A 23,790-nucleotide genomic window follows, 5' to 3' on the forward strand; every position below is an offset into this window, starting at 1 on the left:
AAACTAAAGTATGTGAAATGTTATTATGTAAACCTCACAAATTAAGCATATATATATATATATATATATATATATATATGTACACATTCCTCCTATTATATTCAATGTCAGTCACCGTTGAAATTATTGATAAACCGACCCCATGCAGAATGAAGAAGTAATTAACTTCTTAGACTAAGTCATTGGACCATCTTAATTTTTCAATCAGAGCGTATTAATTACATAGAATGGTGGGATTCTTTTTACCATATTTTTCTATATAGAAAAACATAATTTGTCAATTTTACTACCCAGGACTTCTCCCACCATTCTGTCCTCCCTTCTCAATATCCCTTTCCTTTACTTTAAGGTTTTCCTTCTAATTGCATCCCTTTTCCCCCTATTTTCCCTCTCTGGCTTCCACATAAGAGAAAAATCTAAGTCTGACTTATTTTGCTCAAAAGTATGATCTCCAATTCCATCCATTTTCCTATAAATGTATAATTTCATTCTTCTTTATGGCTGAATTAAAGTTCATTGTGTACATATACTACATTTTCTTCACCCATTCATCTGTTTACAGACACCTAGGCTTATTCTATAACTGGCTATTGTGCATTGTGCTGTAGTAAACATGGATACGACTGTCTCTCAAAAGTATCCTGACTTTAATTCTTTTGGACAGGTATCAAGGAGTAGTATAGCTGAATCATATGGCACTTCTATTTTTAGCTTTCTGAGGTAACTCCGTACTGATTTTCAGAGTGGCTGCACTGATTTACATTACAGCAACAGAATTCCCTTTTCCCCCATATCAACATCAACATTTATTGCTATTTACAATTTTGATATTTGTCATTCTGAGGGAGATGGAATCTCAATACAATTTTTATTTGCATTTCCCTCATGGCTAAAGATGTTGAAAGTTTTTCATATAATTATTGACCATTAGTACATTTTAGGGTCTGTTCGATTCATTAGCCCATTTATTGATTCAGATTTGTTTTTTTAATGTTGTTTGTTTCTTTTTGTTTTTCTTTTTGTTTTTTACTTTCCTCATGTGTTCCAGACATTATTCCTCTTTTGGAAGGATAACTGGTGGAGATTTTCTCCCATTCTATATGTTGCCTCTTTACTGCTAATTCTTTCCTTCACTTTGCAGAGCTTCTTAACTTGATGACATGCCATTTATTGATTCTTTCTCTTATTTACTAAGTTATAAGAGTGCTAGTCAGAGATTTTTGCCTACATATATATGTTGAAGTGTTTCCCCTATTTTTTCTTCTAAAGGTTGCAAAATTTCTGGTCTTACACTTCTGTCTTTCATCCATTTTGAGGCATCTGTACAGGATGAAAGATAGGAATCTAGTTTTATTTTTCTACATATGAATATCCAATTTTCCAAGCATCACTTGTTATAGATGTTGTCTTGTCTCCAATGTATGTTTTTGGCACCTTTTGTCAAAAAGCAAATGACTGTTGTGTGGGTTTTTCACTCATCAGACCAGTTTATGAAATAAATTGAGTGTCTGGATAGTGCCTGATACATGTCGAGTACTCAGATAAATATGAAATATTATCATTATTTTCATTTGGTCATGCAAGGAATATAAACTAAGATGATGAGTAGGTAGAGGAAGATTCATATGCTGGATGTTTTGAGAAAGTCTAGTTGAGTTCTGTTTATAGCAATGAGGTTTCATCCTAGTCAGGAGGATGATTATAAAGGACCTTGCATTTAAAGTAAATTTTACTTAAGAAACAGATTGGTATTTTCCATTCTTTCAAGTGCGTTTCCATGTTCTCCAGGCAGTGATAGGACTACAAGGGCAAATGACAGAAATATTTGCTCAGAGGATAGAAGCATGAGCTTGTAGAGAAGTAAAAATGGTAAGAATAATTCATTAATGGATATAAGCTCTTTTCATTAGCTGCTTTTGAAATCGATCTTTTACATTTAAATTTATTTATAACCTGGACAGAAAAGCAATTTTGACTTCATGAGAAGGTCAGAACGTTCTGACAGCAAAATGTTCATGAATTTTTGATATTTTCATTAATTCTAGCAGTTTACTGATTTTTCATTCCTTCTTGCCATTAAACATATTGATCTTTTAGAAATAAAATAATTGATAGATAATCATACTGTTTGCTATCTTATTAATATACTGTTTCCATATCAAAGTGAAATATAGATCCTCAAGATTTACACTAAAGTCCTTGGAACTCTAGATAACTGGGCAGCAATTTTGAACACAATTGAGAAATACTGAGTGAATATTCTTTGAAGTGTCTTAAATGAGCAAACCAACTGTGAAAAGAGTTAATTAGACAACAATTTCTTAGATGCAAAATGCCACAGTGGCAGTGAGATAACCTCATTTTTTAGAAAAGAAAAAAGAAACTAAAAACAGTTATGCCTTTACTCATGAGTCATTTGTTTGTTAGTGTGAATTCTGGTGAAGACCAATTCCTGTCTGAAGTACACGTTTTGAGCTTGTGTTGATGTTCTTCAAGGGCCAAGTTTAACCACAGCAAGAGATTACATCTTGCATTCCACTGTGCGTCCACTAAAGCACAATTCTTAAAATGGTGGTAAGGATGGGATGTTTTATCTAGATCTTTCCAGATGCTCATGAGTTCATGTTCCTGGGAACATAATCTACACATTTCTGGTAAAAGGAAAATGAAAGGAAAGGGACGATTCTCAGTCAATCCATGTGACATGAGAACTGGATTTCCCAGAACTCACGCATATCCCCCTCCCCATCTCCAGATTGTACATGAGCATTATTCGATGCAGTCGCTGTCATAGAGATGATTGCTGTTTGCTAAATAAATGAAACAAATAATTACAGAAAAACTAGACAATATAAACTTACATGTATAAATAACTAACTTCCTTTCAAATACCAAATGCCCTGTTCTCTTTATCTTGCTTTTTGAGTTCTCTCTAATTATATAGACTTAGAGTTTTCACTGAGTATTTTACCCAATAAACATCTGGGCTCTCTGCTATGTGCAAAATATTGTGAAAACATGTAAAAATTAGCCAGATAATCTATATAAATGAGAAGAAAAGAGAGGTGATGATGATGGTAGTGGTGGTGGTGGTAGTCTTGGGCAAAATGGTTACAGATTAAAATTCTAGATGCCAAAGTATTTGTCAATGTTACCCAAGAGAGTAAATATAATGTAATGGATCTGCATAATATCCTATTGGATAAAAAGTAGAAAATGATTTAAATTGGGAATCCAGAATTGAAAAGTGGGTTCAATAAAATGACCTCATTTTTTAAATTTGTTCCCTATTTAATTAAGATCATTTGGACACTAGATTAAAAATTAATTCTTCTTTAGTGATATCAAGCTGGGTGTTCCAAGTCATCTCTGAGAATAACCATATTAATCATCTAATTCAATTATATCTTCTCATTCCCTTCCCTGACAATCATCTCTTGCCTAGACAACAAAAGTTTCTGAGTGTTCTTCCTGGCCACCTCCACCCATTAGTTCAATTGTGCAAAACATGATTTGTTTAAGATGCTAACCTGATGAGGTGATTTCCTTGATCAAGATGCTTCAGTGATTCTCAACTACTTTAAAGCCTACATTCTCTAAAACGCCTTATGTGTTATATAAATATTTACCCATAACTGCTTTATTCTGCTACTATTTCAGTCTTGACCTGTTATCAGAGTGAAATTCAAGTAGCTTCATTCTGAAATGAAATCTTTCTGATCTACTCTTATAATTGTCCAACCATTTTAAAGCCACTGCCTTATACTGCCTAGTATATCTTCAACACTTGATTGTACCCAAAATGCTTGTTTATATGTATATCTCCTATAATAACAGGGTCTTCTTTAGGCCAAGTATCTGAAATTATTACTTCAAAAACTTTTAGCACAAAGTAAGCACAATAAATGTGCATGGAATGAGTGAATAAGTGAATAAGAGAAGAATGAATGAATGAATGAATGAATCACACGGAAACTCCCTGTTTATGTTCTTTAGTACCTAAGGCTGTGTGGCTACATAAAGTAGGGGAACAAGATAGTTGCAAATATAGTAAGTGAAACTGTTGTTTAAAGGTGTATGTAAATGAGTATTTAATCCCTAAAGTATAAAACCCACAGAAATTTTGAATTCAGATAATGATCAATAGGAAACACTGTGACAATATTTTTTTTTCAAAAGCAAAGATTAAGACAGACTCCTGTTTAAACATATCTCCAAGGGCACTGAGCCCACTTTTTACTTTAAATTTTTCTTCATGCCTAGATGACATAGTCAAAGTAAGCAGTATGCCTACAGTGTTATACATAGGGACCACAGGACTCATATTCAAATAAAATTCATGAACAAGGTTTGATTTGTTTGACTCTGAGATAGGTTAACAGACTCTCTCATCCAAGAGCCACTTAAACGTTTCACTTTTTTTAAAAAAGTGTTTATTAGCTATCTATATAACCATGCTGGGGGGAAAAAAAGCAACATATTTTCAAAGATAAGAAAACTCTTTGTGGGGAATATATTGGCACTCCAAAGTCATTACAGTGATCATAACCTCCTGGGGATTTGGAAGTAAGAGTCAATTTCCTTATTACCTGTGACTTGATAATTGAGGATTTTACTGTCCACCATTCTTTACAGAGAGATGATAGGAAATTCACCACACATAAAATTAGTCCTGGCCATTGGTACTTGGAGGTAGCACAGGAAGAAGAGAAAAGGCTCTTAAAACAACAAGGTCTGGCTCTCATAATTACTTCTTCTGAACCGTCTTTGGTCCCAGAGTAACTATTGTAGCTTTCAGGTAAAGCAGTGGACTTGCAATGTTCTACCAAGATTTTGCCAAGCTCCATGACTCAGTAATGGCTCCAAAATAAGTCAATGACATCACAGACACTTTGAAAAAGATAACTTCCTACTTACCAGCTCTGTTTCAGAATATTGCCTAAGAATATAAGATATTTACTCACTAACATCAGAAGAGAGAATTGAAAATTGGAATATTTCTTTTGATTTCCATGATAATTTTTCCTGATTTGTTTTCCCTTAAAAAAATATCATGGCCATATCCACTAAAGATCATAAAGTCAGTATGGACTCCAACTGAGAAACAAACAAACCTCTTAAAATGCCCTTTGCAACAATGGGCAATGATGTCAGTCCCCTCAGCCATTCAATATCTTTCCAACTGATGGATGGGTCTATAGCTTTCACCACATATGCAGCAAGTCCACTGTCATCTCCAAAATTTTCCGTAGGAGAAAATGCTAAATCATTGGTTTCAAAATTCTTCAACCTGAAATAGTAACACAAAATAAGAAATTCTCCAAGTCAGAAATACATTTATGATGATTGATTTAATAAAAAAAAGTGAGCCTTTTCAAATCAATTAGCTTTTCATTCCTTAATCACAGATTATTTGCATGCGTATTTTCCATGTTTTGCTGTAAAACTCTAGGCTAAATGTGACAATTCAGTGGTCTTCATTGGTTACCTAAAGTTTTTTTTTTTTTTTTTTTTTTTTAACATTTGTATATTTATACAAACAAAGCAATTTCCAAAAAAAAATATGCAGTCATGTTCAAACATTTCCTGTTTAGGTCAGTTTATGGATCTAGACAATGGACTTGATGCTATTTTCAGCCAGCAATGCAAATTAATCATAATGAAAAACATTTGCATGGTGCTTTACAGTTTACAAAAGGTTTTTATATATCTGCATTTTCACAGTTATTTTCTTTCAAAAACTTTTAGAAAGTAAAATTGACTCTTTATGTCTCCCATTTTACACAAAAAATAAAAACAAAAATGTAGGAACGAGATGCTCCAAGAATAAAGGTAGCTAATGACAGCATTTGGGCTCCAACCCAAGTCTCTTCCCTGAACTCTTGATTATATTCTCTTTGCTTTTTATAAGTTGCATCCTGGCTGTTACAGCTGACTTTAGGAAACCTGACAATGCTTGGGGGTCCAGTTTAAAGAAGGTTGGAACTGCAGTAACAGGTCTTAATACCACCTGCCTGTTCCCCAGGGGACAATTTTACCTGCCAATGTTGTTAGGGTACTGATGGTGGTGGGCACTGGGTATAGGAGGTCTTTCCTAGTAGATAAGTTATCGCACTTACTTTCCTTCCTTCATTTAGTTGTTCTCTCTGAGAACAGTTCTTGCTGAATCAGTTCTTATTGATTCGAATGTCCCTGATCTTCCAGACAACTTGGACAAAACCATGAGCTGTCCTATTGTCAACACCTGAACCTGTGACTTTTTCTTCTCTGGGGGACTTGAGTTACCAGCCATACAGAAGTCTGGAAATATAAATAACCCAGCTGTCTCACCACTAGGTAGACTAACTCTGAGATGCAATCTGCATATACTTCCAGAATTTTCCAGCAAGATTAAGCTTCAGTAGCCCTCAGTTGTAACTACCTTGATAAGAAATTCTCTGTAGGCTGCCTTCACCTCCTTGCCCCATTTCCCTGGTTCTCTAACAATATTTCCTCATATCCCAAATGAACTATCTTCACTCAAACAACTGGCTCACCATCTGATGCTCAAGAAACCCGACCTTAGGTACACCACTGAGTTGCTAACTTCCCTATGTCTAATTTTGTTGACCTAGAATAGTCCAGTGTTTCTAACTCACCTCTTAGTCTCTGTTACTGGCTCATCCTACACCTGAAGTCTTTTCATTTCATCTAATATCCTCATATTCTGATTAGACTTTGGCAGTTCCCTAAACTAAGGGAAAAGTTCTTTCTGCCTGCAGGTCTGACCATTAGGTGAATACATGGCCACCTGGACACATGATGGGACCATCCACTTGACTTATCTGCCCACAACCCCAAATCCAATAGCAAACTTCAGCCCCTGAAAGACTTCTTATGGATAATGACAATGACCTGTATTCACCTTGCTCTTCTGCATGTTGTAACTAACCCTGCTAACCAGCCTCCTTTTTAGGTGTAAGTACAGCTATATTTTGATCTCTGGCTTAGTTCAAGCTCTCTCCTCCCCTCTGGCACTGAACATAGAAAAGAACTTGGAACCATGGCTGTAAAATAATTTATATAAAACTAGAAATATCTGGGAACACTATTTTAAAATTATTTTTTAAATAATCCTTTAATACAAAACTCTATTTGATACTTTTTACACTTCGGTATGTTTCAGCTAAAATAACGGACTGTGTATCTCAGGTGGCATATATTATCATAAGGACAGGAACGTTCAATCCCCTAATTCCTTGATTCAAGCCATTGGCAACATTTTCTCAATAAGAATTGAATAGCCCTATAGTTTCACAGACTCCAGTGACCACTAAAAGTAATAGAAAATTCCAGTTCCTTGAGAGTTATAATACTTATCTGAGTTTTGATAGGGACTTTAACTGGGCTTTTTATAAAATCAAACCACATAGGATTGTACATTTTATCATAGTCTTTGGTCTTCTGTGTCACACTACCTTGAATTGAATTTAACTTTCTGGTCAAGGAACATACCCTTATGGTGAGACCTATTCCATTACTTATAAATGATAATAAATTCCAATATTGTTAATAAGAAACAGTACAGTTTATCTATCCCCCAGCAAGACCAGGAGAAAAAAAAATTGCTAGTGTATGGAGTCTGCATGGCACACCACCCCCATCCCAAACAAGCCACAGTGCTTCAGCAGGGGTGGGGTGAAAGGGTGAAATGGATAGGAAAAAACAGAAACATGGATAAAATTATATAAATAACTGTTGTTATTCTTGGATGGTGAAATGCAGATCAACACTTGAATGAATGTTGCCTTACAGAAATCTCAGTGCACAATGAAGCCTTGTTGTCACCCTCAAACTTTGTTCAAAGCCAGAAGCCAAGGAAAAGTTTTCAGATATCTTGACAGAGACCCACGATGGAGTGTTTTACCAATGGCTCCAAGAGAAACCACCATGAATGCTATTTTTATTCAGATTATGACATATATATGCTTATACACACACACACACACACACACACACACACACACACATCACTTAAGGTGCTTCTGATAACCAAAGTATTCCATTTCGTGAGGAAGGAAAAAAGCAATATCAAAATAATTACACAATTGCTTAAGGCCTAATTTTTAAATACCGTTCTGTTTAGTGGCACAAAGGTAAAAGTACCTTCTTTGTAAAATATTTGTTATGCCTCAAGAGGCTCTTAATATAATTTTGAACCTAATATAGAAATGGCTTTAGCTTCTAGTAATTTCGTATCATGGTAATGGTGGTAATTACTAAAGAAAGTTAAATATTATTAAGTAACTAATAGCGAAGCTAGAAATAATATTATTGGATAATGTTTAATATTTGTTATCTCTATTGGTAATGTAACACTAAAATTAAAGTCACATCTCTATATTGGGAAGCCAAAAACTAAAATAAAATAAAGCTCACAATCTCAACAGTAAAAATAAAAAGAGAGATTGAGGGAGACATTGAACATCCATATAGGATTGGATCATGGACCACCAACCTTTAATTCTGTGATCACAAAAGCTCTTATGTTCAGATCATAGCCCTGGTAATTTGTTTCTCAATATACCCTGGTAGTTAAAAGACAGGCTAGGGTTATAAATTTTGAGTTCAGATCCATGATCAGCTTCTTCCTAGTTATGTAGGGAAAATCTCATGTTTTACTACATTTTTATTTACTGACACAACAATTACTTATTGAGCTCCCATTATGTGACAGTGTTTTAGATATTTAGGAGACACCAGTAAATAAGACAGTCAAAACTCCGTGCCCATTATAAAGATTATTGATTTGTAAATTATAGAGCATATTGGAACATTAAGTAATAGCAAATAAGAAAAAAAAATGGGATTGCAAAAAGGGGATGTGAACTGGCAGAATTTCATGTTGAAATTTTAATTAATGGTGACCAGGGTTGACTTCATAAGAAGATATTTTGAGAAGGAAGTTAGTAATTTTTATTGTTGCTGTAACAAACCACCACCAATGTGGAAGCTTAAGATGCCACAAATTTTTTTTTATATTTGTACAGACTGCATTTTGATTCATTGTACACAAATGGGGCACAACTTTTCATTTCTATAGTTGTGGACGATATAGATTCATACCATTCATGTAATCATACATGCACATAGGGTAATGATGTCTGTCCCATTCCACCATCTTTCATACCCCCGCCCCCTCCTCCCTCTCATTTCTATCTACATAATCTAAAGTTCCTCCATTCTTCTCTCAGCCTCCACCCCCACCCCCATTATATATAATCATCCACTTATCAGAGAAAATATTCAGCCTTTGGTTTTTGGGATTGACTTATTTCACTTAGCATGATATTCTCCAATTCCACCCATTTATCTGCAAATGCCATAATATTATTCTTCTTTATGACTGATAAAAAGTCCATTGTGTATATATAACACAGTTTCTTTATCCATTCATCTGTTGGAGGGCATCTAGGTTGGTAAAGGTCAGAAGTGCAAAATGGATCTCACTGGACAGAACTCCAGGTGTCCATTTGGCATCATTCCTTCTGATGCTAAGGAGGATCCATTTCCTTGCCTTTCTCAAGGGCAGGAACCTCTTGCTTTCCCTGGCTGCTGGCCACATCACTCCAGCCTCTGCTTCCGTTATTTCATCTCCCTCTCTGGCTCTGACATTCATGCCTCATGGTTCCTTAAACATTAAGTCTTCTAGGCTAAGATAGGATTATCTCTCCATCTCATGGTCCTTAATCAGATCTGCAGTCTATTTTGCCACGTGAAGTAAGAGGTTCAAGTCACCAAATGTGGACAGCTTCAGCCCACCTCACTCATCAATGAGGATGTTTTCCTTCATGATGTATCTCAGACTTAGCCAAGTTACCTCCCTTATCTTGAAACTCATTGAAGGGTCAAGTCCTTACCCAGGGTAAATGAACCCCTCCATGAGGGTTCAAAGAAAAGAGAAGGAAGACCCCTGCCTCAAAGCTTCAAGAATCAGTGGGGTGAACCGGCTTTATTCTTTGCTCCTTTCAGAGCAGAGGTGAATTTTCCTTACTCCTTCTCAGTTTCAGGCACTTCTGTCCCATTTAAAATGTGCACACTTACATATATTTTGTGTATAGACCAAGCAGAGATTTCCTAGCCCCTGAACTCTTGGCGCTCCCAGATGCCAAGTCAGGACCCTCCCGCTGCCCAGGCAGAGGAAGTAGCAAGGGCTGGAAGGAGCCACCGCTTTACCTACTCATTCTCCTCTGGATTTCCTGTCTCCTTCGCCTGCCAAACCTCACTTCTGAAAAGCCAGGCTTCACCTTCTGTGAGTCAGGTCAGTTGTGGAAAGAACCCAATTTCATAGCAAGCTGTAACAGATGAACTTTTGGGGTGGATGTGATCTAAAGTGGAAGCCAGGACCTCCGATTGGTGTACTCTGCCTTCAAGAGCAGAATGAGGGCAACTGAGGAGCTGATCAGATGGCATTGACCTGCCCCGAAGCCCATCATGACAAAGTCAGTGTGTCAATGTGTACACTGGGGAAGGCAGTGTACCCAGCTGTGGATGGTTCCCATGTTCCCGGTAACCTGCATGTGTGGCTCATTATTTGCTCATCTTCAGACCAGAGGTATGACAAGCCAGGGAGCCATGGCCACTCCTGTGCACACAGACAGCTGAAAAGAATCTTTGTTTCATGGGCCTTAGCGTCATCTGGGCAGAAGCTCAGGAGCAGTGGAAAAGGCAGAAGGCAAATCCCCCTCCTCACTCCTCACAGAGTAGTCCCAGAACTGAAGGAGCAAAAGAACCAACCAGAATTAGTAACTGTGTCATCTCACCCACCTAATTAGGTACCTCCACGGAATGCACTTTTTGCTACGCAGTATAAGAAAGTATTTAAGCTACAAAGAACAAACAAAACAATAAAAACAACCCCTGCTGTATTATTTATTATTATTATTATTATTGTTAGCAGGAGTGCTAATACAGGGAGAAAGAAAAGTAATAGCAGATTCCTTTTCAAATGACCAAAGGGAAATAATGAGGAATGTTTCTCAAAAGAAGCCAAGACAGTGGGAAACTAATTATTTTAGAAAGTCTCAAAGAAATTAGGTAGTCAAAATAGAGAAATAATGTAATTACAGGTTGCCTATTAGGGAAATTTGAGGTCATCTGCTTTCTGATGAGTTTGGCAAGGTGTAGGGTTATGTCAGAGGCTTTTGTTTTTATTTTTTGTTCCCTTTAAAGACGGGCTGTTTGGGTAATCCTACGTCTGGGATACATGAAGTGGTTTTATTGGCAAGCCTGAAAATGACAGTGCGTTCTCTCTCTGCATTGGTCCACTACAGGTACCATACACAGAAATAGTATCTTAACCTGCCTGGAAGAATCTGAGAGGTAACTTTACACTGTTAATTTATACCTGGCTCAACCACAAGATTTTATGGACAGCAGTTTATGTTCACATAGGTATGTGCACAACACAGGTAAGTGACAATTATGTGCCACTTGTACAAGACTACGTAGAGACAACTTAGGTGGTGGTAGAGAGACACCCTAATCTGATTGCAATACGTATCCCATTCTTGGTTTCCAACAATCCTTTTGTCCTTACACGGAATGCTGATTTGATTTTTGAATCTGTTTAGGTTGGGACTCTTGGAAGGGTAAACAGAGTATGCACGTATGACTTCTTTTGTCTCCACTCTTTTATCTTTCTTCAACCTCCCAAACCTAGTTGTTCCAAACACAATGAAAACATACATAGTGTGAGTAATAGCCCCTGTGGAATGAGGACTAGGCTCCCAGGTCCATCCCTCATCAGCTCACACTCTGCTGACGGCTGTGGAATTCCACCACCAATAGTCCTCCTTTAACACTAAGTTGGATCCCTGTTGGATACTCACAGTCCTGAGGATGATTACACATCAGTCATGCATTGCATGAAAATCCATGAGAGGATTTTGGTGGGAAATATAGAAAAGAAAAAGCAACAGGGAATAGAGGTCTAGACTTAGGGAAGTTAGAATCTCTCTCAGTAAGCTCCACTGAGTTCCCAGTTCCAACTCATTTCTAACCCTAAAACACTACAAGGAAAGATACAACACTCAAAGTTAATGTAAAGACTGAATGAACTAATAAAATCATCACAGTTCAAGTTTAAATTATTTGATACATTGTTTTGCTAAAATGAGTGAGTGAATTAATGAATCTTGATCCATGGATGAGCCACATGAAAGAAGAATATTGCTGAAAGGAGTAGAAGATGAAGGATCAAAGATATGGCTTTTTTTACGTCAACTCTTTTCAAGTTTTTTAGCCCTAACTGCTCCTAATATAATTAAGAATGAAATCTAAAAATGGCTGTTTGATTTCAACACACAAAGAAATAGAGAACCAGGATCATGATAATAAACCATTGCCTAAGTTTAATTAATCATCTTTCATCTGTATAGTAGTACATACCAAAGCTCTAATACACTCTGAATTTTATAAGCATTTGGCAGCTCATGATCATGTTTTATAGCTCTAATATGTGACACCCAGAAAGGAGATGCTATTTGCTAGAGATTATGTGGTCATTTAGCAAGGACACCAACTAGAACCCAGTGCGTATCATTTTTAGAGAAGATCCCTTTATCCATGTGCTATAGTTTATGTATGAAGGGTATTCCCAACCCTCCTGTGTTAATGCAGGAATATCTAAGGTGAAATGATTGTATTGTAAGCACTGCAGCCTATCAGTCCATCCTAGTTTGAATGGGATAACTGGCCGGAGAAGGTGGCTCACTGGTGGGGCACATCTTCCCTGTGGCCCCTTTCCCACTGTCTGTCTCTCTCTTTCTCTCTCTTTGTCTCTCTTTGTTTCCTAGCCTCCATGAGTTGAACAGTTTTCCTTCACTGGGCCCCTCCCCCATAATGTGCTGCCTCACCTTGGGCCCAGTGCCATGGAGTCAGCCATCTATGGACTGAGACCTCTGAAACTGTGAGTCCCAAATAAACCTTCCCCCCTCTGAGTTGTTCTTGTCAGGTGTTTTGGTCACAGTGGTGAAAAACTTACACACCATGCTTTGAAATTGTTGGAGATCTAATTCCCCAGAGCACCACCTAGAAACGAGGCAAAGCCTGTCTATTCTCAGGTCATAGCAGCAAAGAGGACTAGCATATCAGCCCAGGGACCACATGATCATCGTTACCTGAATTGAGGAGGCAGCTTGAACCTGTTCCGCACATCGTCAAAGCGGTTTCCCAGGTAAGGGGTATCCACAGTCACGAATATGGCCTTGTAGCCCATCTTTTCCGCTCGCTTCACCAGCTGCCTGGTGACCTCCCGGTCCTTGTAGATGTATAGCTGCAGCCAGCGAAGCGCCTCAGGACCAGCCTTTGCCACTTCTTCGATTGAGGAGGTTGCCCAGGAACTCAGCATCATGCCGGTTCCCAGGACCTGACAGGCTGAGAAAGAAAGGAAACAATCAAGGGCGCCAGGCATCTCTCCCTCTCCCAAACCTTCATGTTGTAGATCAGTGGACAAAGATCTCTGCAAGAGCTACTTGGCGATAGAAAGTCACATCTTAAAAATGTTGGAAGTGTATCCTGTTCACATTGTGTATATAATGCACAAGATGTGCTGTCAATATGAGGGTGGGAATACTGAGAACAACCTGAACATCCAGCCTCAGAGGATTGGATTAACTGTATTTCCTACATAAAATTAAATATGCACAAACACTGAAGTTAACGTTATTGTGCTAGTTAATTTTGTGTGTTAATTTGGGTAGGCTGTGTTACCCAGATATTTAATCAAACACATCTGGATATTGCTATGAAGGTATTTATAGATTAGATTTAACATTTAAATTAGTAGACTTTGAATACCGCAGACTGTCCACGTTGATGTGGATGGACCTCGTCTAAACAGTTGAAAGTCTTAACAGAAGACTGACGATTTCCCAAAGAGGAAGGAAATCTGCCAACAAATTTAGACTTTGACTTTAGACTTGAGCTGTAATATTGACCTTCCCCTAGGTCTCCAGTGTTCTATCTAACCTGTAGATTAGACAGGTTACATAATCATGTGAGCCAACTCCTTAAAATAAATCTCTATCTAACTGTGAATAGATAGAGAACTAGAGGTAGATAGATACTGATATAGATACACATCTATATATATTGAGAGAGAAAGAGAGGGCCTATTGGTTCTATTTCTCTGGATAACCCTATTACAATTATTTAAAAAAAAAAACTTTACAATCATACAAAGTTGTTTGATATAGATACATTAAGGAAAAAAAATTCTACAAAACATATATCATAACATAAATCCAGATTTGCATAACATATAATTATTGATATAGAAATAAAGTACATGTTAACAGTGGGTAAGATAACTGTCAGTGAGTTTAATTTTTCTTCCTTTTTAATTTTTAAATATTCCTTTTTCAAGTTTTTACTAAGATGTATTCTACCACTTATGTTGTCTTAAATTTTTACAAAGGTGTGTATGTTGGAAATCTCAAGTAGACTCACACTCTTTGAGCAAGATAGCAAGAAACAAAAAACTAAATGAAAAATTAGATTGTCGTCCAAACAATTGTCTTAGAGGACTTGAACAAACATGGATCATAGGTTTTCCTCCAAAAATAGTAAAATTGGAGTCAACTTAGTGGAGGAATATTTAATATAATATTTGAATACTACATAGAGAAGGCCAAGAGATAAATTATAAATATCTAAAATAGAGTACATGACTCCAGGTATTTGGCTTCTCGGAGCACCTATTACACATCAACTGGGAGTAAATGTCGTCACCCAAGTGACACTTACAGGATAATGATGATAAGTCAGTGAGATGCTGTTTAGAAAGCTGCACTTGAGAGGCTAAAAAGTTTCTGTGCTACGGGGCGTGGTACTGCATACCTGTAATCCCAGCTACTCAGGAGTCTAAGGCAGAAGGATTGCAATTTTGAGGCCAACCCAGGCAACTTAGGAAGACCCCCATCTCAAACTAAAAAATTAAAAGGGCTGGGAATGTAGCTCAGTGGTAAAGTGTTTTTCTATCATGCCTAAGCCTCTGGGTTTGATCCCCAGCACTGCCAAAATATAAAAAATTAAAATAAATAAATAAAACTTCTGTGCTTCTCAAACTTTAACTAACAGCAATAACCAAGCCCCTGGAGGGCTTATGGAAAACAGGTTTCTTTCTGTGTCCCACCCACAGTGTCTGATTACCTAGGTCCAAGATGGGCCCCCAAGATTTCTTTTCTAACAAGGAAAACTTGTTACAATACTGATGCTGCCAGTGCTGAATCATACTCTGACATTTAAATAGTAGCATCATTCGTTGATAGTAAAAGTCCAAGTTCAAACAGTAATAAAATGGATTTGGTTTTTGAAAAATGTTACTTTTCCCATGACTTTGAAGGTGATTTCATCCTTGTTCTCAGGTCACTTGGGCACATTCAAAAGATGTAAGCTGGAGATCATTATGTCTATGGGTCATTAATTTGTTGCCCCAGGAGTTCCTCTGAGAATTTCTATCATAGGGTCTTATGACTTAAAAAATGTTGTCCAAGAAAAACTCCATATTTTTCTAAGCAATAACACATATGAACATCTGGACCATTGTCTGACTTTCATTAAAATTTGGAAATATGGAAATAATGCCAGAGGACATTGATTGCTTAGGTCAGAATCTTCTTAACCATCAATTTACCACAAAGAAAGGATGTTCTGGAGAAGATGTGACCTACCTAAGGTCACACAGAATTGGGCAGCAAAGTAGCATGAAAACCCATTACATCTGACCATTTCTCCAGGGCAATGATCTTTCTAGAACTCCCAGATGTCTAAAAAACTCTCTGGTACCAAGCAGGGATAAATTTACTTTCTCAGTATATCATAGCCATGATATCCAAGAGAGTAAGTTCGCCATATGCCTGAGAAACACTAGCATGCTCACATCTGTGAGGAGGAACAGAATCTTGGAATTCAGTGAGAAGTTCTGCCACATGTTAGAGGGGCAGTGAGGGGACACAAAGGGGTCCAGCAAAGAGGACCACTCAGGTGACAGGGCATCTTTTTATAATCAACACTAAAGCATCATGTAGGTTTAGCAGTGGCTCTGCCAACAGTTCATCAAAATCTGCCAAAAGATTTGCTTGACTTCATAAGAAATAGCTGCAGACATTACACATAGATTGTCAAAGTGCCACAAAAAAAGTACAGCTAATTCCCACTCAAACCATCTAATATGCACAAAGTGTCAGTCTTCACAAGTATGTACCCAAATTGCTTGACTGTGGATGTCCAGGGAGAAGAGAGGACAGGATCTTCATGCCATCTATTTCCAGAGTCTACCTATTATGATACAAGTGGAGCTATTGCTGTTTCTTGTTTGATTTTTAATAATTCAAACTTAAGAGGTTGAAATTTGGAGTCTGTATCCCCCAAATTCCAAGTTACTATTGTTTTCAGTTTTAGGCACTCAATAAATATTGGTAATTTAATGCATTTATTTTAAGGGAGTCTTCAGAATTCAGAAAGAATATCAGAGTCTGTGCTGACATATTATCTGTTGAGGCTATTATTACTCCCAGGAGAAAACAGAGGGAAAAAAAATAACTTATAAGATTCCATGCTTCTTGGAAGAAATATTACTGATCTCGATGTTTCCTATTCACTTGTGATTATTTTCTGTGATAAAAGAAAATTATGGATGAATTGCATCTATTGTATTCAGCATAGTTTAATATTAGAATGAGCTACAGGAGACTGAGATTATATAAGGACCATTCAAAATAACAATTAAAAAAGTGTTTATTCCAAAAAACGAAGGCTGAATGCTCTCTTCAAAATGAAGATTCTAACACACAAAAAGGGAGGGTGGGTGAGGACAGAAGAATAGAAGTTCATTGGATTAGATAAAGGGAAATGAAGGGAAGGGAGAGGGGATGAGAACAGAAAAGACAGTAGCATGAATCAAACAGAACTTTTTTATGTTCATATATGAACACACCACCAGTGAAACTCCACATCATGTACAACCACAAGAATGGGACCCTAATTAGAATAAGTTATACTCCATGTATGTATAATAAGTCAAAATACACTCTAATGGCCGGGTATAGTGGCACACACCTGTAATCATAGCAGCTTGGGAGGTTGAGGCAGGAGGATCATGAGTTCAAAGTCAGTCTCAGCAACTTAGTTAGGCCCTAAGCAGTTCAGCAAGACCCTGTCTCTAAATAAAACATTTAAAAAGTGGCTGGGGATATGGCTCAGTGGGTTTGATCCCTGGTAACAAAAAAAAAAAAAAATACACTGTAATGCCATGTATATCTAAAAATAACAAATTAATAAAATGTATACTAAACTATATTAAATAAAAATTTAGAGAAAATATTTTTAAAATTTGCTCATTCAACTAAGGATAGATCTAAGATTCAGTTGATAGATATCAGTATGGCAAAGACCCTTGTTAAAATATCAAAATGATTCAATATCAGTCGGTAAATAAGCATGACTTTGAAGTAAATATAACCAATGTTAGTTTCCTTCAGTATGCTTCAATGTGTCATCCATTCCTTTCCTCCCCAAGGAATCATCAGACCTTTCCACAATCCAGCAACTTAAACATTAATGCCTGAAAGACTTGGACGCATACCCACCTACTGAAACCCTGAAGACCATTATCCAAACACTACTTCCAACTGGTTATTTGCTAAACTTGTTGTTAAGTATTCCAAATATCAACTTTATCTGAGAGATGAAGACTGAACCCTTCTAGCTCACATTGCTTTTGGGGGATAAAAAATTATAAACCTTAAAATATCATAAATAACTAGCATGCTTACACTTTGTTTAAAAGTTTTAATTCGAGTTATTCTGGTCTAGGGCCTGAGAGGACACCCGCATTCAGTCCTTTTACTCTACCTGTACATCCATGTATTTCCAGTCAGATTTCATTCTACAAAGAACTGGCGTTAAGTTTTTATTTCCATTCCAAACTTTTGTCTTTTTATCGTACTGTACTAAAGATTCCACAATGTGTTATATTTTCACAACACCTGACAAATGGAGCTTACAGCTGAAAGGCTATTACTATAGAGTCAAGTCCTTGATCTTACTGAAGATGATGTTCTCTCTCATGGTTTGGATATGAGGTGCCCTCCCAAAGTTCATGTGTGAGACAAAGCAAGAATTTTCATAGGTGAAAAATTATTAGATTATGAGAAGTATAATAATCAGTGAATTAATCCTTTAATATGGATTAACTGGGTAGTAACTCTGGGCAGGTAGTGGGACTGGAGAAAGTAGGTCCTTGGGGTTGTGCCTTTGGTGCTTATATTTTGTCCCTGGTAAATAGAGCTCTCTCTACTTCCTGGTTGCCATATCCTGAGCTGCTTTCCTCTGCCATGCCCTTCCACCATGATGTTCTGCCTCACCTTGGACCCAGAGTTATAAAGTAAGCTAACTGTGGACTAAACCTCTGAAACTATAAACCAAAATAAACTTTTCTTCCTCTTAAGTTGTTTTCATCAAGTCTTTTTCTCACAGCAATGAAAAGTCTGACTAAAAGAATCCCTAATGTTATTCTAAGTCTAAAAATCTTGACTTTTGTAATAGCATATCCTGGTGATAACATATCCAGGAGACTACACCATCAACTAAACATCAATCTCACGTGAAATTCCTGGGCTGCATTTTCCTATATTTATACCCCTTTTATCATTCTTAAGACATATCTTCAAGAATAAACACCTAAATTTTTGATGCTCTATAATTTATACAGACTTTGGTTATATGTTGGCATTTCTTTCTTTTCTATATTTAAGGGTAGCCCTTGCTATAAGAAAAAATGCATAGGAGACACATACACTATCATTGGTGAGGTCTCAGGCACTCAAGCATCAAAGGTAAAGCTATATATATGAACTGGGAGACAATATTGATATCTCAGCATGAGGATGGATGATCGAGAGTGGAAAGACCTGGGCTTCAGTGCCAACATTAAATCTCTGAGACACATTCCATCTGCAAAACATCTATAAATACAGTTACCCTGCCCAGTATACAGCATTTCTGGTTAGTCCATTGACACACAGTGTTTGGACATTTTCTGCATAAACTCTGCAACTGAGAGAGAGTCCGTCTCAAAATAGAACACTTACAAGGGCTGGGAGTGTAGCTCAATGGTCAAGTGCCCCTGGGTTCAATCCCCAGTACCAAAAAACAACTACAATGAAATAGACAAATAATAAGTGTGCTCTAGGATGGGAAAGGAGAACTCTTGGGTACTCTTGGTAGGAATGTAAACTGCTACAGCCATTTTGGAAAACAGTAAGGAAGTTCCTCTGCATTATTTTTGAAACCCATTCCTCTCTTTTTTTCCCTATATATAGTGGAAAATGCTCATTCCTTTTAGGAGAAAGATCTTTAAAAAAGAGAAGGATCTTTCCCATGCCAAGGAATTCCTTTTCTCAGAAAAGGAAACTATCAGTAATGTGAAGAGAGAATCTACAGAGTGGGAGAAAATCTTTGCCACTCATACTACAGATAGAGTGCTAATTTCCAGAATCTATAAAGAACTCAAAAAACTCTACACCAAGAATACAAATAACCCAATCAACAAATGGGCTAAGGAAATTAACAGACACTTCACAGAAGAAGATCTACAAGCAATCAACAGATATATGAAAAAATGTTCAACATCTCTAGTAATAAGAGAAATGCAAATCAAAACTACCCTAAGATTCCATCTCACCCCAATTAGAATGGCGATTATCAAGAACACAAACAACAATAGGTGTTGGCGAGGATGTGGGGAAAAAGGTACACTCATACATTGCTGGTGGGGTTGCAAATTAGTGCAATCACTCTGGAAAGCAGTATGGAGATTCCTCAGAAAGCTTGGAATGGAACCACCTTTTGACCCAGCTATCCCTCCTTGGCCTATACCCAGAGGACTTAAAATCAGCATACTACAGAGATACAGCCACATCAATGTTCATTGCTGCTCAATTCACCATAGCCAGATTGTGGAACCAACCTAGATATCCTTCAATTGATGAATGGATAAAGAAACTGTGACATATATATACAATGGAATATTATTCTGCCATAAAGAATGATAAAATTATGGCATTTGCAGGCAAATGGATGAAATTGGAGAATATCATGCTAAGTGAGATAAGCCAATCTCAAAAAACCAAAGGACGAATGATATCGCTGATAAGTGGATGATGACATATAATGGGGGTGGGAAGGGTTAGCGTTAGGGTTAGGGTTAGGTTTAAGGATAGGGTTAGGGAGGGGGGCAAGAATGGAGGAAGGGAGGACTGTATAGAGGGAAAAGAGGGGTGGGTAGGGAGGGGGGGAAGGGAGAAAAATGGCAGAATGAATCAAACAACATTACCCTGTGTAAATTTATGATTACACGAATGGTATGCCTTGACTCCATGTACAGAGAATCAAAATGTATCCCATTTGTTTACAATAAAAAAAAAGACCTTTTATAGGAAGCAATATCTAAAATAATTTCTGAGTTCCTAGGACATATATTTCTGGAGGGTCAGCAACAAGATAAAATCAAATAATTCGGAAATTGCAGCAAATCCGGTCTCTCCCCACCTCCATCCACAACTATTTATAGATTTTCATGAAGAGAACTGTAGAATAAGTCTACAGGAATGTCAGTATTTACATAGTCCAATCACTAATAATAATACCTGGAAGAATTAAGAAGTCCTTAGTATTTATTTTGTCTCCACTCCACTTGTGATTTAACTGCAAAGGTAAACCAATGTTTATAGTAGCCCCATTCACAATAGCCAAGTTATGGAATCAACCTAGTTAGCTATCTACAGATGAACAAATATAGAAAATGTATATAATCACAATGGAGTTTTAGTCATAAAAATGAATAAATTTATATCATTCGCTGGTCAATGGATGGAACTGGAGAACATCATACTAAGTGAAATAAGTCAGAATCAGAAAGCCAATGGTCAAATGTTTCCTCTCATATGTGAGATCTAGAGAGAAAAAAAGGACAAAAAGAAAAGTTATTCAATGAAAATAGAAGGGAGAACAGGATTCAGTGGTCCATACCTGTAATCCTACCTGCTCAGGAAGCTGAGGATGGAGGATTTGCAAGTTCAAGATCAGTCTGAACAACTAGGGAGATCCTTTCTCAAAATAAAAAAAAAAAAAAAAGGGCTGTGGGTGTGGTAGAGTGCCCCTGGATTCAATCCCAAGTAAAATAAATAAATAAATAATAAATTTAAAAATAATAAATAATTAAATAAATAAATAAATAATAATAAATAAATAATAAATAATAAATAAATAAATAAATAGAGGAATGGGATCAAGAGGGAGGGAGGCGGAGAAGCCATGGGGAAGTAATGGTGAATGAAATCTACCAAATTGTGTTATGTCCATGCACCAAAAAAAAAAAAAAATGAATCCCATTTTATGTAATGAAAACATAGCAATTAAAATAATACTAATAATAGAAGGGAGAAAGGGAGAACTGTAGAGTAGAACAAGGGAATCAGGGGAAGGGAGGTGGAAAAGAAAACGGAAGGTACTGGGAAGTGAGATTGATCAAATTATATTGCATGCACATATGAAAAATAGCATAATGAACCACCCTACTATGTATAATTATACCTTACCAATAATTTTTTTAATTTTAAAAATAGCACTGCTTACGATTACCCCTATCTCTGCCCCCACCAAAAAATGGCTCTAAGTTGATGGAAAGCATTAACGTTTCCAGTTTTATAGGATGAAAGACCCTGAAACAATACAGGTTCTGATTAATATTAAGTCCCATGCACTAGAAGGATGAAATGCTATAAGGATCTGCAGTAGCCTGCTATAAAGTAAGTGTGATTCATGCCTCTAGACCGCCATGCTATGAGGGTTAGCTGAATTCCCTACACCATGGAAACCATAATGGACTACTGAGGTTGACATCTACCAGATATGAATGCTGTGTCACCTCTAGGGTTGACACAAATTCTGAATGCCAAGGGATAGTGATGTCATGAGCTAGAAAAGGTCAAACGCTTTCCAAAACAGTCTGTACTGGCAGCATCCTCCTTAAAGCCGAGGGTCATAGTTATGCTTCTAATGACTGGAAGTTTCCTTTAAATATCAAACCTTAATGAAAACTTTTATTTCTGATCAAGGTAATCTGGAGGTGGAGAAGTGAAAATGGGAAACATGTTGTGTACTTCAATTTGGGCGACCTGGATTCTCAGTCTGCCCATGCCAGGTCTTTAATGGAAAATTTACTCTGAGAGTGTCCCTTATCTATCTAGTTTGTTTCTTACCTCCCACTCACATCAGACAGTCTTCCAGACAGACCTTAGATGGTCTTCAGAAGGGAATAATATGTGTACTCCATCTAATATTGTTATGTTTGAGAATTTAAACAATGCTTTTGACTGGGAACCACCAGGAACTTTCATACCAGGCTCATTCAGTTCTTCTCCAGCTTTGATGTGCATAGCAATCCCATGGAAATGTTGACAAAAATCAGATTCTGACCCATTTGTTCTGTAGTGGGACCTGAGATTGTGCATTTCCTAATAGCTCCTAAGTGACGTTAATGCTATTGACTCATAGACCATAATCTGAAAACAATGAGGTAGGTATTTTCTTTCTCAAGTACCCATCTAAGTTCTTGGGATATGTGTGGTGGTCCTCCAATCTTTGAAGGGACACCCAAGATTTTCCTTATGGAAAATGGGAGAAAGAAACTGACCAATGGTGGTCAGGTAGGCAATGACTTAGCATGCCAACTTCCAGTCATGCCCGGCTGATGACTTCGTCATTCCCTGTTAGTAATCCTCCAGAGAGGGACACAGTTTCTCTCACCATGTTTTCTCATTTTAATGTCAAGGAATTAAATGGCATTAGAGTGACAACTCCTCAGCACACTTAACCATCATCAGTTGTATTTTTTTTTCTTTTTAAAATTTTTTTAGAATTTTATTTATTCTAATTAGTTGTACATGACAGTGGAATGCATTTATACATTTTGATAGATCATACATAAATGGAGTGCCATCTCTCATTTTTCTGATTATATAAGCCAACTTATACGTGCTTTGGCCAGCTTCCTAGATTTCAGATTAGAAGGGAAAATAAATAACCAAATAAAAAATGAAATGGCAAAAGATGAGAAAGAAAAGAAATAAGTTACTCAAAGCTAAGAAGACACAATTTACCAATTATAAAATAGCTTCCAAATGTTTAATATCAGGTCCAACAATCTTACCAACAGGATGCTCAGTCATCAATTAAAACTAAAGCACATCACAAAGGCTGGACACCAAAGGAAACTATAGTGTATCTGAGAATGATGCCAATCCACAGTCACCATCACCCTCATGACATCAGAGAAAACATTATTTATCAAGGGGAGTAAAGGTCTATTATTTGGAACGCTAATTCATGTGGAATAAATCATGTACCCAGACTGGAGCAGAACAATTAAATAATGTGCTGCTTTGGGTACGAATGATTTCTTTGAAAAGAACTCCCTTTTATGAGAAAGGAGAATTGATTTTCCAGAATTATGTTTTTAAAGGAAAAGGAAGAAGTGGGGGTTCGGGGGGAGAAAGGGTAATTTGTTCAAAGGGCCTAAGATTTTGTTAAGGTGCATTTGATTATAAAGCTTCTGCAAAACTTAGTCACCAAAACAGCTGCACTGAAAATAATTTTGTTGAGAAAACGAATTTTGTCATCTGCACAGGAAGTCATTGTGTAATGGGGAAAATATGCTATGACAAAGTATCAAGCAGTTGTGTGGTT

General features: G+C 37.0%; 1 protein-coding gene across 1 annotated transcript in view; it reads right to left on the minus strand.

Annotated features, from left to right (window-relative positions):
• The window catches only part of Hao1 (hydroxyacid oxidase 1), a 54,866-nt gene that overhangs the window by 13,193 nt on the left and 17,883 nt on the right, over positions 1 to 23,790 (minus strand). The window contains exons 3-4 of the mRNA XM_047540691.1: positions 13,161 to 13,416; positions 5,115 to 5,290 (exon numbers count right to left, since the gene is read on the minus strand). Coding sequence (XP_047396647.1) covers positions 5,115 to 5,290; positions 13,161 to 13,416 — 432 coding nt within the window. The remainder of the gene's footprint in view (positions 1 to 5,114; positions 5,291 to 13,160; positions 13,417 to 23,790) is intronic.

This window comes from Sciurus carolinensis, chromosome 2, assembly GCF_902686445.1.
Source record: "Sciurus carolinensis chromosome 2, mSciCar1.2, whole genome shotgun sequence".
NCBI classification, from domain to species: domain Eukaryota; kingdom Metazoa; phylum Chordata; class Mammalia; order Rodentia; family Sciuridae; genus Sciurus; species Sciurus carolinensis.